This window comes from Pituophis catenifer, unplaced genomic scaffold, assembly GCF_029215685.1.
Source record: "Pituophis catenifer annectens isolate HBS135680 unplaced genomic scaffold, rPitCat1.0.hap2 SCAF_2, whole genome shotgun sequence".
Taxonomy (NCBI): Eukaryota; Metazoa; Chordata; class Lepidosauria; order Squamata; family Colubridae; genus Pituophis; species Pituophis catenifer.
This window is the reverse complement of record NW_027256882.1, coordinates 186440244-186459617: the sequence shown is the minus strand read 5'-3', so window position 1 is coordinate 186459617 and position 19374 is coordinate 186440244. Positions and strand designations below refer to the sequence as shown.

General features: G+C 40.5%; 1 protein-coding gene across 1 annotated transcript in view; it reads left to right on the top strand.

Annotated features, from left to right (window-relative positions):
• The window catches only part of TMEM52B (transmembrane protein 52B), a 35156-nt gene that overhangs the window by 454 nt on the left and 15328 nt on the right, over positions 1–19374 (top strand). Inside the window, exons 2-4 of the mRNA XM_070938331.1 lie at positions 44–87; positions 2380–2418; positions 5301–5467. Coding sequence (XP_070794432.1) covers positions 44–87; positions 2380–2418; positions 5301–5467 — 250 coding nt within the window. The remainder of the gene's footprint in view (positions 1–43; positions 88–2379; positions 2419–5300; positions 5468–19374) is intronic.

Sequence of the window (19374 nt, the reverse complement as noted above, 5' to 3'; positions counted from 1 at the left end):
AGCAGAATATTCTGCCATTGTCTTGATTCTTTTCTCTTTTAAGATTCCACAGGTGAAACTGCAAGAGAATTGTACAAACAATGATCTGTGAGTATATGCAGAGCACCATCAATTTCTTATAACTTCAATAAGCTGTCTAAGATATATGGATAAAAATTGCTTCAGTTTTTGTATGGAACAGAATTTTGGGAAAAGACTATAAATAATTTTAGGAATGAGCTGCGCTGACAACTTCAAAAATGTATTTTTGGACAATTCATTGAGAGTAAGAAAATAAAATTATATCCCTACTTTATCTCCACCAAGTAACATATTAGGTATAGAGAAATGATTATTATAATTGTATAATATTATAAATCTATAAGGTTGCTAACCTTATTTTTCTTACTGAAAAGGCCTTACATTGTTCACTGTCTGCAGTTCCTGGATAGACTTGGAGCAGATGTCATGATGCATGGCTTTATTCTCCAAGCAGTAGAAAAAAGTGTCTAAGGATTACAAAAAAATTAAAAAATAGAAAAAATTACACAATTCTGTCACTTCGCATTAGACTGGTGCACACCATAACATTTTAGTGCCATTTCCTCCTCACTCCAAGAAATCAATGGAAAACTCTTTCCTATTTTCAAGGAGGCACATGTTTTGGACAAAATTAGGAGGAGATGACTATGGTTCAATCTTAGCTAGAAAACTGTTTTCACAGAGAAGATAGGTAAAGTAAACATCTGTGCAAGATGCTCATACACACACACATACACTCAAGCATACAAGCATATCAAAATATTAATCCTAAGTATGAGACTGTAGGATCATTAGATTCTTCTCAAGAAGATGTGATTTATATTTTAAACCTGGTTGAAAATACTAAAAGACACTAACTTTAGTCACCAACATCAATAACTTAGAATATTCAGAATAGTACAGATATCCAAACTCAAACTCTTTAAAAATGTCCAATTTTTTTAAAGTTAATGATTCATAAAATTGTCAAATTAAATATTTTTAGGTTTTTAGGTTTTCTATACACCTTCATCTCTCTTGAAACCAGCTAATTATCCAATATATTCTGGAAACATAACTTTTTAATAGGATTTCTTCATAGCACATCTCTCTCTCTCTCTCTCTCTCTCTCTCTCTCTCTCTCACACACACACACACACACACACACATTTCCTTATTGATGCTACTGGTTATCAGATTATATCTGAAAATGAAAGGACACATCTGGCAGTGAGGATAGAATTTTAAAATTGAGTTAGATATATCATGCATCGGATTGAGCAGCAGAAGTATGGCTTTTAAAATGCAACTGTTGCACAAGAAGCATGTCTGATTTATTATTCTGAATATTTTCCAATATTGAACTACAGAGTTTGAGGGAGTCTAACTTTCTTATCTTTTATGTTGACTTAATACACTTTTAGAAAGCTAGAAGGACATATCATTGAGTTGTTCCTGGGGTGTTATTCTGAATTCTGGCATTCAGCCTATTCCAAGCAGCCTGAATGTTCTGGTCTCCTAAGCATGCACTGTATACTCTGCAAAAAGTAGAAGAGGCATAGCATTCAGGGTAGCTGGAGCAGACACAGACTCAATACCAGAACTCAGAGAGAGGCCTCCTAGGAAAATAACAGAAGGACTAGCAAGAGCACTTCTCTCCTCTTTTGTTTGCCTTGGATGGCACTCAGGAGTGCATTGAAACTATTGCAGGAGTTATTGCTCTGAGTAAAAAGAAAGCCACTGAAAAAAAGTGCCAGTGCCCAAATCCTGTGTCTGGCCTGCCATCACTCATGTAGAATGGGAGTGAGTGTTGTTCCCCTTAAATCTGCTGATCACCTCATGAAATCCTATTAAAAAGTTCTGTTTCCAGAGTACATTGGATAATTGGCTGCTTTCAAAAGAGATGGAGTTATACAATCAAGATCATTTGGGATTTTGATTGCTGCTAATTTACTAACAAGTGTATTTGGATAGCATGAAGTAAATCAATAACACAATGTGTAACATTTAAATCTCACATATACCCTCAAAAACAAAATGCTGTGGGCATAATTATTTATTAACGAGGGCAGGAATATTATCGCCGGGATAGACGTGTTTGTATGTTTAGTGTTATGAATGGGGGAGGGAGGGAGGGGAATGTATAGTTTTTGTTTTTATGTATAATCAATGTTTTTGTCTCATGTTGATTTTAACCTGGAAAACTTAATAAAATTTATTTTAAAAAAAAAGCAAAATGCTTTCAGTGAAAACTTTTCATGTATCTGGGTTATTAAGTCAAGAGCAATCATCTAAAAATTGTCTGATTGTGAGAATATAAAAATTAATCCTCTATTTCTATGACATTAATATTTTCTTGAACTTCTTTTACTCTCAAAGCTGTTCCAACACAAACTGGGTCCATCATTGGTACATCTGGTAAGGTTAATAGGAAAAGATTCCATGTCATTTATGATGCTTTGAATTTGTTGAGTGAACTTCTTTACTTTTAAAATATAAAATATGATAATAGAAACAATAAGGATAGTAACTCAAACATAAACCACAACAAACAAGAGAATATTAAGAATACTTCTCCACACATACACACACTCAAGGCAACTGGATATGTATAGCCTAAAAAAAAAAAGAATGATTAGGAGTGATATGATACCTGTCTTCCAGTACTTGAGGAGCATCACAGGGCAGGAGAAGAAGATCATTAAAGAAAGATCCAACCTAAAACTAAGGAGAAATTTCCTGACAGAACAATTAATCAATGGAACAATTTGCCTCCAGAAATTGTGGGTGCTCCATCACTGGAGGTTTACAAGAAGAGATTGGACAACCATTTGTCCAGAATGGCCTAGAGCAGTGATGGCTAACTTTTTCTGGACTGACTGCCCAAAGCGCACACACACAAATGTGCATGCCTGCCCCCAAACCCCCCAAAATGCAATGCATGTGCAGCCCCTGCACAAGCTCCCTGGCCCCTGTGCATTGTTTAGGGAGTTTAGGAGGATGTCAATGTTCTTCTGTTTATAAGGGCTTCATGTGGTCAGTAGGTCTTGTGATGGTGAGGTCATGTCAGATGAGGGTCCTATCAGGTCAAAGTACTGTGATGAGTCTGGTGTGGGTGTGATCATCGGCCACACTATCACCATCATGCTCATGAGTTCATCAAGGCCTGGCACTCCACAAACAATTCCATCAACAGACACATTGACCTACAATCAGCCTACAAACCCCTCAGAATCCAAATCAATCACACAACCAACCAGAGACAGCACCAATCAACAACCAATCCCTGCAAGCCTCTCCAACCAGCACTTCACCTCCCAATGACCCTCACCTGATGTAATCTCCCCATCACAAGACCCATCACAAGATTCACTGGTGACTCACACCTGACCCATCACAAGACCCTGATCTGATGGGACTCTGACTTGACATGACCTCACATCACAAGACCTACTGACCACACAAAGCCCTTATAAACAAAAGAACACTGACAATCCATAAACTCTGCTGAAGATGTTATGTAGTCTGGTAATGGAATGTTCGGAAACCAATACACAAGCTTGGAAAATGAACCTTCACCCTCATCCTACACCAGAGCTGCAAATATCCAGCATTATTGCAAACTATATATGTATATTTGTTTGGGCAGTTTTCCTCCTTTCCTTCCTTTCTCCTTTCAGAGTTTACTCAATTTGTAAAAAAAACTGATGTACAAATGACCTGTACTACTTATGACAATTGGGACTGGAACATTTGTCACTAAGCAGCATGGTCATTAAGTGCCAGACTTTATATATATTTTTCCTATGGCCATTAAGCAAATCATATGGTTATTAAGAGAATTTGGCTTCTTCCATTGACATTGTCAAAGCCCCCAGAAAGATTACAAATGGTCATCACATGATTCATGCTGGTTGTCAAGAACCCAAATGTTGATTGTATGACCACAGGAATGCTGCAACGGTTCTAAGTGTGACAGCTGGTCATAAGTCATTTTTTCAGTGCCATCACACTTTAAACAGTTGTTAAATGAATGGTTGTAGACTACCTGTATAGTACATTGTTTTCAGGTTTCTTGAAAATCAGAACTAAAGAGAAGAGGTAATACTTGGTGGATTGGAGGACAGAGCCTTAAGAATGTTAGTGAAACAAGTTAGGGCAAAGAACTACAGATCAGGAAGGTTGATCTGATTGGTATCTTAGAGATGCAACCTGGGAAATGTGAAGCTGAGCACCTGGAAAGCACAAGCGGAGGAAAGAGGAGACTTCTATAAACAGGTATATTTTTCTCGACCCCTTGATGCTTATCTTCACTATAAGATTGTCTTTCTTTTGCCAAAAATCCCTAAGAAGGAGGTGGCAAAGGAACAAGGTCTGTTTAGTGCAGGAGTGTCAAACGCGCAATGACATGTCATCATGTGACATATCATAACTTTTTCCCCTTCATAAAACTAGGGGTAGGTGTGGCCAGCACATGATGCATCCAGCCCATGGGCCACGAGTTTGACACCCCTGGTTTACTGGGTCAATTTGCTCTTATGATCAACTTTAATGCAGTTATTTGTATGCCATGAATATTCATTATCAGAGTGTACTCTAATGAGTTAGGGAGAGAGAGAGAAAAAAATGGAAAGTAATGTACTTGAAATGGTGACAGTGATATCCATTTGATTCAATTCTGGAGTTAGTTGTAGGCCTTCTGTAAATATTCTAGAAAAAATTGTCTATTAGGGAACTTTGTGCATCTCCAGTTTTACAATAATTGTTCTGTCCTCACTACACATTAGTCTGTGTGCAGCTCAACATGCAGTTAAACCCACCTATCCTCCAATAAAACAGACCATGTGCATAGATCTGAATGTTTTACTGAAAGAACAGGATATGATGAAACTGGGGAAAATAGAACCAAATACAAGACAGACAGTATTGAACTACTGCTGAACATAACAATTAATAAATACAAGCAATTTAAATCTCATCAGTGATGCTCTGTGTGGGGGATGTGGGTTTGTCCTTGGATGACCATGTGCCACGGATTCTTTTTTTTTTTTATTCTACCTTCTCCAAATGCTAAAGGAAATGGGGTCTGGCTTCCCAGCATGCACTTGTTTTGAGAGTGCGGGCTGATGGGTAGTGGGGTACTTGGTATTTGTCTCTCTGGCCACTAGATGGGGCTAGAGAGCAACAACAGTATATAAAGTTATATGCTGGAGCATGACAACAATACTGTAGTTTGTTAGGTTTTTCCATTATATGAACAAATGACAAGAGTTCTGATTCTTCTTGTTCTTCACTTCCAGGCTTGTGGTTGGCATTGGTGGGGTCCTCCTTCTCTTTGTCCTTGTTTCTGTTTGTGTTAGATGCTGCTGCTTTAATTGCCATCCAGGAGAAGATGCTTGTCCTCAACCATATGAGGTTACAGTTATTGCTTTTGATCATGACAGCACCCTTCAAAGCACCATCACCTGTGAGTGAAAAGACAATTTAGTCATCCTGAAAGTTGAAAAAAATTATGAAAGATCCCAGTCAGAAAAGTCTTACCAAAATAGTGAACAGGACATCCCAACTTTGGGCACCTTTGAAATCCTGAGAGATGTCACAAGAATTTTTAATTAAATGCTTCCTGGGGCTGGCAATTTAAATAATGACTGTCATTGGCATGACAAGTTATAAAACAATTTTTTAAATAAATATGACTAAAAACAAAACCCTTTCTCAAGAACTATAGTAAAAATATATTTCGGAGAAAATAAATTGATGAGTTCAAGGACAATATGTCTAAGTAACCAACTGCAAGATGGAAATGGTCCCAAATGTTTCTAAAAGACAAAATGTGCCTTTATCACACACAATTAATTATAAATTTATAAATTATAAATTATCCACAGGACCCTGGATAACTAGGACATGCCTACCAGCTATAGACTATCTAGCTACAAAATGTACTCATTGGGAGAACTCCTCAAACTGCGAGATGCCCCCCTCTCGCAGGTCTGGCCCTCTTCTTTATTGAGGGCCTATCTCGATGACGGACTTTGGAGTCCGGAGAGATGGCATACAGCAAAAAGAGGGTTATGGGGTTTTTTAGGGAAATTTCTTAATAAGATTTTAAGGGATTCTGGGAGGGGGGTAGATTACGTGGGTTCGGGGGAAGACCCGCGGGGGAGGGTATCTGGGCCAGCCGTAGGGCATGGCATGGGAGGTGTGAACTCTGGGGTCAAGGAGATGATTAGATCTTACGATACAGATGCCCATAACATCGATCCTGTAGGTGGGAGGGGCAGATATGGCGGGAGCAGGGGGCCACATCATCCTACGGGAGTGCGTCCTCGCTGTTTACAAGCGGTGGCGCACTCCGACCCTCAAAGCTCTTCTCGTTCCCCAGGTTGTACGGAACCTCGGGCCCCAGGCCTTCGGCTGATGCTGTGCAACGCCAGGTCCCCAAAGCTCTTCCCATTCCCCAGGTTGCACAGACTCTCAAGGCCCGAGCTTTCGGCTGTTATTGTGCAATGCCAGGTCCGTGGTAAATAAAGCCCCCCTCATTTGTGATCTTATTCAGGAGGGGGGTGCGGACCTGGCGGGTATTACGGAGACCTGGTTGGGCCAGGAAGGGGGAGCCCCCCTTGTTGATATGTGCCCACCAGGTTTCCGTGCTTTCCATCAGCCAAGGTCTCAGGGGAGGGGCGGAGGGGTGGCGGTTATTATTAACGAGGGTCTTGGACCAAGGGAGGCCACTGTTCCTCAGACGGCTGGATGTGAGTCCCTTCTTGTGAAGTGGGGTCATAGGGTGCAGTTGGGCTTGCTAGTCACATACCTGGCTCCCTGCCATGTGGCAGCAGCCCTGCCTGAGCTGCTTGATGTTATAGCCGCGGTGGCTGTTGACACCCCCAGGCTTATGGTCATGGGGGATTTTAACCTGTCATCAGTTGGCGAGACATCTGAGGTGGCTCGGGAGTTCATGGCTTCCATGACGGCTATGGACCTGACCCAGTTAATTTATGGCTCTACTCACATGGGGGGACACACACTGGACCTTGTTTTTGTCTCTGGACAGTGGTTGAGTGATCTCGAGATAGGGGATATAGCGATTGAACCCTTGTCATGGTCAGATCACTCCCTCCTTCGCCTGGACCTTCGAACTTCCACACCCCGCCGCAGGGAGGCGGAACCGACCAGGTGGTTCCGCCCCAGGCGCCTGATGGATCCTGAGAGATTCCAGATGGAGCTTGGGCCATTTCCTGAGGTTCTAGCACACGACTCGGCTGAGGACTTAGTGGCCGCCTGGGATAGGGCGGCGGCTGATGCTTTAGACCGAGTCGTGCCTTTGCGGCCTCTGACCCGGCACCGGTCTCACCTGGCTCCTTGGTATACTGAGGAGCTGAGGGAGATGAAGCGCCAGAAAAGACGCCTAGAGAGCAGTTGGAGGGCTAGTCGTTCTGAATCCGACCGAACACTGGTAAGATCTCATATTAAGAATTACCTAGTGGCGATAAGAGTAGAGAAGAGTAACTACTTTTCTACTCTTATTGCGTCATCAGATAATCGCCCAGCCGCCCTGTTTAGGGTGACCCGCTCTCTGCTCCATCAAGAGACGCGGGAAGACCCCTTGGAGGGTAGAGCTGAGGATTTTGTACAATATCTGTATGACAAAATTGCTCAGATTCGTGAACAGCTAGACTCTGACTGGATTGATCCAGAGGAGATGACAGGGGCAGGTCCTGAGAATATTATTTGGGAAGAGTTTGATCCTGTGACTCCCGAAAGCGTGGACAGGATACTGAACAGACTAAAGGCGACCACATGTTTATTGGACCCGTGTCCATCCTGGTTGGTACTGGCCTCCCGGGAGGTGTCACGAGGCTGGCTCCAGGAGATTATAAATGCTTCTTTGAGTGAGGGTGTCTTTCCCACCGTCTTGAAAGAGGCGGTGGTGAGGCCCCTCCTCAAGAAGCCCTCCCTGGATCCAGCTGTATTAGCAAATTATCGTCCTGTCTCCAACCTTCGCTTTGTTGCAAAGGTTGTTGAGAGTGTGGTTGCACGACAACTGCCTCAGTACCTGGATGAATCGAATTATCTAGATCCGTTCCAGTCGGGATTCAGGCCCGGGTACAGCACAGAGACAGCATTGGTCGCATTGGTTGATGATCTCTGGAGGGCTCGAGACAGGGGTTGCTCCTCAGTCCTTGTCCTATTAGACCTCTCAGCGGCTTTTGATACCATCGATCATGATATCATGCTGCACCGGTTGGAAGGGTTGGGGGTGGGGGGCACTGTTCTACAGTGGTTCTCCTCCTTTCTCTCTGACCGGTCGCAGTCTGTGTTGACAGGGGGGCAGAGGTCGACCCCGAGGCCCCTTATATGTGGGGTGCCACAAGGATCGGTCCTCTCGCCCCTTCTATTCAACATTTATGTGAAGCCGCTGGGTGAGATCATCCGTGGTTTTGGGGTGAAGTACCATCAGTATGCTGATGACACCCAGCTGTACATCTCCACCCCAGACCACCCCAATGATGCCCTCGAGGTGATGTCCCGGTGCCTGGAGGCCGTACGGATCTGGATGGGGAGGAACAAACTCAGACTCAACCCATCCAAGACCGAGTGGCTGTGGCTTCCGTCGTCCCGATATAGTCAGTTGGCGCCATCTCTGACTATTGGGGGCGAGTCGTTGGCCCCCACAGATGGGGTTCGCAACTTGGGCATCCTCCTGGACTCACGGCTGTCTTTTGAAGAGCATATGACGGCCGTAGCCAGGAGGACTTTTTATCAGGTTCGCCTGATTCGCCAGTTGCATCCCTTTCTGGATCGGGACTCGTTGCGCACGGTCACTCACGCCCTTGTCACCTCACGCCTGGATTATTGTAATGCTCTCTACATGGGGCTCCCCTTGAGAAGCACCCGAAGGCTCCAACTGGTCCAGAATGCGGCCGCGCGGGTGGTAATGGGAGCAATGTGGCGCTCTCATGTAACCCCCCTCCTGCGCGAGCTGCACTGGCTCCCAGTGGTCTTCCGGGTGCGCTTCAAGGTTTTGGTTACTATCTTTAGAGCGCTCCATGGCTCAGGACCAGGGTACTTACGAGACCACCTCCTGCCACCAATAGCCTCTCACCGACCAGTTCGCTCCCATAGAGAGGGACTCCTCAGGTTGCCGTCGGCCAAACAATGTCGACTGACGGCCCCCAGGGGGAGAGCCTTTTCTGTGGGGGCACCTACCATCTGGAACGGGCTTCCCCCAGAGTTACGAAACATCCAAGACTTACGCATATTCCGCCGAGCCCTGAAAACATTTCTATTCCAACAAGCTGGTCTGGCCTAACTCTCCCTTTTTAATTGGCTTTTAAACTGTCTTTTAAATTGGTTTTAAACCTCTTTAGATAAATTTGGATGTTTTTTAATCTTTGAGCCTAAATTACTTAATCTGTTTCTTAATAGTTTTTAACTTCTATATGTATTTGTATTTATTATGGCTGTTCACCGCCCTGAGTCCTTCGGGAGTAGGGCGGTATACAAATATGAAAAATAATAATAATAATAATAATAATAAACATCTCAATCACATTAATACAAATAGTTAAATCATAATGTACCATATGTAACTAATTATTCCATTATATCTTTCTAGTATATACATTTCTCATATCATGAGAAAATGTTGGCTAGCCCAATTACCGTATTTTTCAGACTATAAGACTTCCCCTCCCCCCAAAAGTAGGTAGAAATGTCTGTGCGTCTTATAAAGCAAATATTGTGGCGGGGGGAGAGTGGGGTTGGTGCGGTGCTGATCAGCTGTTCTATCGCTGCCTATCACCACCACCTATTTGGGCAGTCGCGAACAGGCCATGGCAAATGGGCCGCAGCAAACGGGTCTCAGCGAATGGGTGGTAGTGAACAGGCCAGGGTGGCGGTGGTAAATGGGCCACAGAAACCCCTGCTCAAGCAGGAGACCCTACACAATTTCTGACAAATGGCAGTCCAATCTTTTCTTGAAAGTCTCAAATGATGAAGCTCCCACAACTTCCGAAGGCAAGCTGTTTCATTGGTTGATTGTTCTCACTATCCAAAAGTTCCTCCTCATTTCTAGGTTGAATCTCTTCCTTGGTCAGTTTCCATCCATTATTCCTTCAGGTGCTTTGGAAAACAACTTGACCCTCTCCTCTCTGTGGCAGCCCCTCAAGTATTGGAAGACAGCTATCATGTCTCCCCAGGTCCTTCTCTTCACTAGACTAGCCATGCCCAATTCCTGCAACCGTTCTTCATGTTTTAGCCTCCAGTCCCCTAATTATCCTGGTTGCTCTCCTCTGCACTTTTTCTAAACTCTCAACATCTTTTTTATAGTGTGGTGACCAAAACTGGATGCAGTACTCTCGGTGTAGTCTTACTAGGGCTTTATAGAGTGGTATTAGTACCTCACTTGATCTTGATTGTATCCCTCTGTTAATGCAATTTAGGACTGCATTGGCTTTTTTGGCTGCTGCCGCATATTTAGCTGGTTGTCCACTAAAATTCCAAGATCCCTCTCACAGTCACTGCTGTGACTCTCACAGTCACAGTCGCAAAACTAAGCTTTACTTGCTTCTACGTGTTCACAGAAGCTTGGTTATCTTTTCCAGGATCTTCTTAGGTATTGATGTCAGGTTGATTTGCCTGTAGATTGCTAGATCCATTTTTTCCCCTTTTTTGAAGATTGGAGCCACATCAGCTCTTTTCCAGTCTCTGATATTTCTCCAGTGCTGCAGGATCTTTGAAAGATATGGTTCAGTGCTTCTGAGATAACTTCTGCCAGCTCATTCAGAATGCTGGGATATAATCCATCTGGTCTACTAGTATACAGTTTATAGATGTTGTCTTATCTTTTTTTTTTTTTGCCTATTTTGTCTTGTATTCCTAATCTATCTTTTATGGTACTGCTTTTGTTAGGTTGGAGTATTTTATCTTCTGTGTAAAGACAGGTGCAAAAAGTGAATTAAGCAGTTCCACATTCTTCTTGCTGCCCATTAACTCCTTGCCATCTTCCCCCATTACTGCACTGATCGTTTCCTTGAAGATTTTTTTACATGTTGAAAGATACTTTTAAAAATTATTTTTGACATTTGTTGCAAGTCTTAATTTGTTCTTAGCATTTGCTTTCCTGAGTTCATCTTTGCAGATCTAGGCTATTTGCTGTATTTTACTTTAGTTAAGTGTCCTTTTCATTTTTATACTTGTCCTTTTTGTCTTTCAGTTTATCAAAGAGTTCTTTATACAACCATGTTTTTTTTTTCCATCTGGGGCCTCTGACTTTTTTTCTCAGTGGTACTGTGCTTGATCCAGTTTTTATAATCTCGTTTTTCAGTATTTCCTATGCTTCCTGAGTTTTTTTCCTGTTTAAGTCCATGGAATCCTTCCCAAGTTTGTTGAAATCAAATCTCTTAAAGTCTGACACACTAGTTTGACTTTGTTCTATTGCCTGTGCCTCATTATGTTGAATTCCAATGTTGCATGTTACTCTCCCCCAAAGTTCCTTAACTTCAACCCCTTCTATCATTTTGTCATTTTGTTGAGAAATAAGTCCAGTATAGCTGACCCTCTAGTTTCCTACTCTACCCTTTGAGTGACAAAGTGGTCTGCTAGGTTAATCAGGAACCTCTTCGATTTTTCACTAGGTGCAGATTTTCTCTACCAGTTGATTTTAGGGTAAAGTCCCCCATTACTACTGTGGTGTGTTTTCTGCACACCTTAGCTAACTGATTAGTAAAACGTTCATCTATTTCCTCTACAGACAGTCTTCAACTTACGACCACAATTGAGCCCAAAATTTCTGTTACTAAATGAGAAATTTGTTAAGTAAGTTTTGCCCCATTTTACGACTTTTCTTGCTACATTTGTTAAGTGAATCGCTGCAGTTGTTAAATTAGTAACATGGTTGTTAAATGAATCTAGTTTTCCCATTGATTTTGCTTGTCAAAATGTTTCAAAAGGTGATCACATGACACTGCAACCATCATAAATGTGAGTCAATTGTCAAGCATCCAAATGTAAATCATGAGACCATGGGAATGCTGCAACAGTCTTTAATGTGAAAAATGGTCATAAATCACTTTTTTCAATGCCGTTGTAACTTCAAATGATCAGTAAGCAAACAGTTGTAAGTTGAGGACTACCTGTATTTGAGTAGTCTGCAGTATATACCAGAATAACAGATCTTCTTTTCCAACCCCTTGCTCAAGCAGGAAACATTATATCATTTCAGACAAATGTTGTCCAATCTCTTCTTAAAAATTTTCAGTGTTGAAGCATCCACATCTTCTGGAGGCAAGTCGTTCCACTGATTAATTTTTCTGTTAGGAAATGTCTCCTTAATTCCAGATTGGTTCTCTCCTTGAATAATTTCCATCCATTGCTTCCTGCCCTGCCTTCAGTGCTTTGGAGAATAGGTTGACCCCCCTCTTCTTTTTGGCAGCCCCTTAGATATTGGAATACTGCTATCATATCGCTCATAGTTGTTCTGTTCATTAAACTAGACATATCCAATTCCTGCAACAACTTTATCCTCTAGTTCCCTAATCATTTTTGTTGCTCTTCTCTGCACTCTTTGCACATCTTTTTTATATCATAGTGACCAAAACTGGATTCAATATCCCAAGTATGTTCTTACCAAGCGTGGTGGGTTTCAAATTTTTTTACTACTGGTTCTGTGGGCATGGCATTGTGGACATGGCAGGGGAAGGATACTGTAAAATCTCCATTCCCACTCCACTCCAGGGGAAGGATACTGTAAAATCCCCATTTCCTCCTGATCAGCTGGGACTCCGGAGGCAGAAAATAGATGGGGCAGGGTCTGTCAGAGGTGGTATTTACCGGTTCTCCGAACTATTCAAAATTTCTGCTACCGGTTCTTCAGAACTGGTCAGGACCTGCTGAAACCCACCTCTGTTACCAAGGTATTATAAAACGGGTATTAACACTTCACATGATCTTGATTCTATCAATCTATTAATGAGCCTAAGATTGTGTTGGCTTTTTTGGCAGGTGCACCATACCGTTGGCTCATATTTAAGTGATTATCCACTAGGAGTCCAAGATCCCTTTTGCAGTTACTACTGTTGAGCCACATACCATGTATTCTATACCTGTGCATTGGTTTTTCTTGCCTAAATGTAAAACCTTACTTTTCTCTACATTGAATTTCATTTTGTTAGATAGGTCCCAGTGATCAAGTCTGTCAAGATCTTTCTGTATCTTAAAGCCTATCTTCTGGAGTGTTGGCAATGTCTTTCTTTCTTCCTTTTATTCCTAATCCAAATGCATTAGATACCACATCTGCTCTCATGTACTAGAACTTCCAAGTTTATCCTGCTTGTACCTTATACTTTCAGCCTTAGTATATAGGCATCTGAGTCCATTTTGACTAACACTGTGTTTGCTTCTTACCTTGCTTGAATCTTGTTTAAGCAATTTTGCAGGGAAAGACAAACTCAAAATTTATTCTGGTTTTTTAAAAAAATTTGGTTTGCTCTTTCTGATGTGCTAATGCCTTTCTTTTTGCCCTTTGCAATTCTTAATTGCTTTGTCTGATCAATCTTTATGTGTCAAAGTTTGTTGCAGCACACACAGACACACAATTAAATAATTTCAGCAGGGTTCAAATTATATATAAGAAACTTCTTTATATGCAATACCAAACAGCAGAATTCAGCATACAATATCAGGAACACAGAAGCAATATTCCTAGATGCAAGTCATTACAGAGTAGAGAGATACAGAGGCTAATACTGTTTTTCCCCGAAAATAAGAACCTATCTTATATTTTTTTTGAACCCTGAAATAAGCGCTTGGCCTTATTGCTATGCATTCAAAAGCCCGATTGGGTTTATTATCAGGGGATGTCTTATCTTATACTTATTAACAGGGTATATTGTACAGAGGCACCCATTACAGAAGCCAAACCGACTCTTATATACAGTTCAGCAAGTCTAAGTCACACCCAGACTCCAAATTGTCTCTTATGGTCCCATACAAACAAATGCTATGTTTCAGTTTCTAAACAGTCCTCAATAGCTGACTTAGTTGCTATGCTTATTCATTGGCTGACCTGTCACCTATTCCAGTCATACTCTGACACTCCTCCATAACTGGGATAGAAATAAAATAGAATAATTTAATATTCTTCCCAGACATGTTGTAATGATTGCTTCTCCTTCCAATTTAAGAAAGTAAAGACTCTTGGTTCAAAAGGATTCTTTTATTAAGCAGAAGTGAAAGCAACCAAGTTAAAGCAAGATCTGAATACTCTTAGGCAAGACAAGTAGGATTAAAGCAGTAGAGACCCCTCCTTTTAAATCAGAATGCAGGTTTTAGCCAATACACAAGTGTGAAGATGTTTTCTTTACTAGTTTCCCTGAGAACCCGAACAAACATGTATTCACACCGTTATCCTTTAAAGTGAAACAACTGACATGGCTATCATAAATATTTCTCCACATTAAGAGGATCTCAGGGCTGTTTGGCACCTGGATATAGGTTGTAAAATATCTGTTGACACAGGCAATACTATTAAATCGAATCCAAGCCTCCCCCTTCTCCCAATTGATTGGCAGTATCACTCTTAGGAATCTGACATGCTACCCTCCTATAAAAAAAACAAATATAAACAAAATTTTATTTTACAAGGTTTGTTAGGGTATTGGGAGTGAAATTTTCTCAGTAAGGTTGCAGCCCTAACATGGTGTTTAGCGACCCATTCATTGTGTGCTGATGGTAAATGTTTCCAAGTGACTAAGTATTGGATTTTCCCTCTGTGGGTCCTAGAGTCAAGGATTTCCTTGATTTCAAAGTGTTGTTCAGCTTCAATCATGATGGGAACAGGTGGTGTAGATGCAGATGGTCTGAGGGATGAGATTACTTCTCGCTTGAGTAAACTAATATGGAATACTGAGTGGATTTGCCTGAGTGTCTTTGGAAGGAGTAGTTCAACTGTTATTGGATTGACAACTCTAGTGATGGGGAAAGGTCCAATGAACTTTGGCCCTAGTTTCTTCGATGGTTGTAATGATTTCAGGAATTTGTAGATAAGTATACTCTGTCTCCAATATGAAAAGGTTTGGGTTCCATCCTTTTCTTGTCAGCTTGAATTTTAAAAGCCTCTCTAGCTTCCTTTAAGACTAATCTAACCAGAGGACTTCCGGTGGCATCGCAGGCGCTGGCAGACGTTCCTTTTGGATTGTCAGCCCCGCAATCTCGTAAAAACCGCCAAGATAGCGCAAATCAGCTGTCTAGCAGTTTGGAAACCTTCCCCTCGGGAGAAGAGGGGAAGGCGAGCAGCCGGACGAAGGAAGAGCTCCCCAAAAGCCCTAGGAATAATTCTGGGGCTTGAAGGGTGAAAGCTCCCTGATAGCCCGACAAGAGCTCCGGATCTGGGACTTTTCTGCTTCCAAGCAGAACAAGACGCCGCAACCACCCCTGCAATCAACATTCAGTTTTAAATTAATCCCAAAACAGGCAGAACAAAAACAGGAGTCCTAGTAACTGCAAGTACTGAACTTTAACTCTGTATCCATATTTTTTCCTTCTAAGATCATTTTAAAAAAAGGAAAGGAAAAATGGCGCCTGAACTGTAACAGGGCGTGGAAAAGTGAAAGTTATAGTGAAAGTGATTGTTAACATTGTTAGCGCTCTTAAGGCTGTTCAATATTATTGGATTCTATATTAAAGAAAGAAAGATTTAAAGTGGAAAGATTACAGTATGGACTTTAAATAAATAACAATATTTACAAAAGATTTAAAAACAATTGGACTTATTGATTTGGTTGCTGCAAGAAGTATAAATTGAAAGTTAAAAATGGCTTCTAAGCAAACAAAACCCGGCTCTTTTAAAAGTGCTGGAGGATCACCAGCACAACCATCTAAACTACAATCTTTGTCTACTCCAAATCCACAAATATTGACTTTGGAAGCTCTACAAGAGTCTTTACAGGAGGCCTTTAAGCAGTAAACCTGTTTTAGAGGGAAAAATTAAGGGAGTGTCTGATGAGATGGTTGAAATTAAGGAGGTTATCCAAACTCGGAATAAGGAAATAAGAGAAGATATTGTAATGGCATTTCAGGGTCTGGCAAAACACATTGAATTGTTGGATGAAAGGGTAGAAGAAATTAATCAGTCTAATGTGAACTTGGAAAATAAAATGGATGAAGTTCAGATCAAGATGGATAGGGTAGACGATGAAGTGGTGATGTTACAATATAGAGCGATGGAGTTTGCCCTGAGAGTAAGAGGTTTGAGAGAGCACAATCAAGAGAATTTGAGAGAGATCTTTGCAGAGGCTTTTGTAAAGATAACAACCAGTACAATCAGTTATAGGTTTAATTGACATAATTAGCCAATATGGACAAGTGTCTGGATTCAAAATAAACAAACAAAAAACAAAGATAATAACTAAAAATATGACGGTAAAGCAAAAAGAACTAGAAAGATTAACGGAATTTGAAATAGTAAAAAAGGTTAAATATTTAAGGGTATATATTACAGCTTCAAATGTGAAATTATATAAAAATAATTATGAATTGTTATGGCAAAAAATACAGAAAGAGATGGAGAATTGGGGATAATTACAATTATCTTTGTTGGGAAGAATAGCAGCAATAAAAATGAATGTTTTACCCAGGTTTTTATTTTTGTTCCAAATGATACCAATACTCAAGAAAGATGTAAATTTGAGGGAATGGCAGAAGGGTATGAATAATTTTGTTTGGGCAGGGAGAAGACCGAGAATAAAGTTAAAAATAATGCAAGATATACATGAAAGAGGTCTTAAAATGCCTAATTTAAGATTATACTATGAAGCAGCTGTCCTATCAATAATCAGTGACTGGATTAATTCAACAGAAGAAAGAATATTGAATATTGAAGGATATGATTTGTTATATGGTTGGCATGCTTATTTATTATATGATAAGAAGGTGGATAAGACCTTTAAAAGCCATATACTAAGGAATGCCTTGTTACGAGTTTGGAAAAAGTATCAATATAAGTTAAATTATAAGATACCTATATGGGCAATACCCAGACATGTGATAGAGAATATAAGTGTAGAACAAAAGCAAGAGGTGATTACCTATAAAGAGCTTCTTAAAATGGAAGGGGGTATATTGCAGTTAAAGTCCTTAAATGTATTAAAAGAAGAAAGGATAATTCAAACTTGGTTTCAGTATGGACAGCTGCAAGCTAGATGGAAAGAAGATCAGAGAATCGGTATCATGTGGAACGAGGAAAATTTGGTAAAACAAATTAGAGATCAAAGCCAAATGCATATAAAAAGATTATATAATATATTGATAGAAATAGATTCAGAAATGGAATTAGTTAAGGATTGTATGATAAAATGGGCACAAAATATTCAGGAACCAATAATGTTGGAAACTTGGGAAAAAATATGGGTTAGAAATGTGAAATTCACGCAAACACAAAATTTAAGAGAAAATTTTTATAAAATGTTTTACAGATGTCATTTAGACCCTAAAAAGCTAGCCTGTATGTATCCAAATTTGCAACCTAAGTGTTGGAGATGTGATTGTGATGATGCTACCTATTATCATATATGGTGGACTTGTAAAAAAGTTAAGGCATTTTGGATAAAAATATGGTGGATTATCCAAAATATTCTTAAAAAGAAGATAAGGTTTACTTCACAGTTGTTTTTGTTGGGTATAATTACAGATTGTACGGTTATAGAGACTAAATTGATTTTAAATTTAATAACTGCAGCTAGACTTTTGGTGGTGCAATATTGGAAGAAGGAAGATTTGCCTACTATTGAAGAATGGACATTAAAAGTAGCAAATTTAGCAGAAATGGCAAAAATTTCAGCATATTTGAAAGACTATTCACAAGAAAGATATATATCGGAATGGAGAAGATGGATTGATTATATTCAAAACAAATATCGGACTAAAAAGTATCAAATAGTTTATGAATGAATAGAAAAATTAAGAGTATTCATATTTAGTTAAGTAAAAGGGGAGTTAAGTGTGAAGGGGGGGATAGGAGTCCATAGATAGCTAGCTTAACTTAGTATATGATTGTTAATTGTTATACCCTGTATTTTGTTCCGGGAAGTTCGGGGTGGGGTGGGGGGGGAGGGTAAGGAAGGGAGGGGGGATGGGGAAATATTTGTAAAAATTTTTGTAAAACTCTTTAATAATAATAATAATAATAAAAAGACTAATCTAACCACTGGCCATGTGTTTTGCAAATTATCCATCCACTCCTTAAGTGAGGGGATGTACGTTCTTCTTCTGTGGGTAGTTCAGGCATGGGACTGAAATTCTGGCCTGTCGCTACTCTAAAAGGGGTAAAACCAGTGCTTGAATGTACAGCATTATTAAACGCAACTTCAGCAAAAGGCAAAAGTTCAATTCAGTTATCCTGTTGAAAATTAATAAAACATCTTAGATATTGTTCTAGCACCGAGTTCAAAATTTCAGAATTTCCATTAGTAGACAGGTGGTGGGAAGAGCTCAACCCCTGGCCAGTACCAAGTAAGTCCAAAAATGCCCTCCAAAATTTGGAGATGACTTGAACCCCTGTCGAAGATGATCCTTTGTGGAGCTCCATGAAGGCAATAAATGTGTATTAGGAATAATTTGGCTAAACCAGGGGTGGGCAATTGTGGCTCTCTTACAACCTGTGGACTTCAACTCCCAGAATTTCTGAGACAGGCTGTCTCAGGAATTCTGGGAGTTGAAGTCCACAGGTTGTAAAAGAACCACAATTGCCCACCCCTGGGCTAAATCTTTAGCAGTTGGGATCTTTTGGCAAGGTATAAAATGTGCCTGTTTTGAAAACAGGTCTGTCACAACCCAAATAGCAGTATTTGGCAATTCTACAATGAAATCCATAGAAATCTCTCCATGGCACTGAAGGCTCTACAATAGACCTGGGGTTTTCCCCTGACGTCTTTTTGCTGCTGCACAAATGGGGCAGCTAGCTACATAGCTTTCTATGTCCTTGTTTAGTGATGGCCACCAAAATTGTCTTTTAATCAGGTGTAAAGTTTTCACAACCCAAAATGTCCAGCTAATTTGGAGTCGTGGCACCTTACCATTAAGCATAGTTTTTGGCTGGCTGGATCATACAACTTCCCTCCCTCCCACCCAAGCCAAGTCTTCTTTCATCAGACAGCTAGATTTGTGTTTCAAAAACCATTCATTGGTGGCCAATGCTTGTTTAAAAGTTTGGGTGATGTCATTGTCCGTCAATATTTCTTGTTTTGCCTGAGATCTGGTGATTATTTTAGTGGCTAGTTTATTGTTTTGTACTATGGGTTTGATTATGTCTGACTTCGCACTATTGTATTGCAGTTTTCTGGATAGCACATCTGCCAGAAAGTTTTTTCCCCCCGG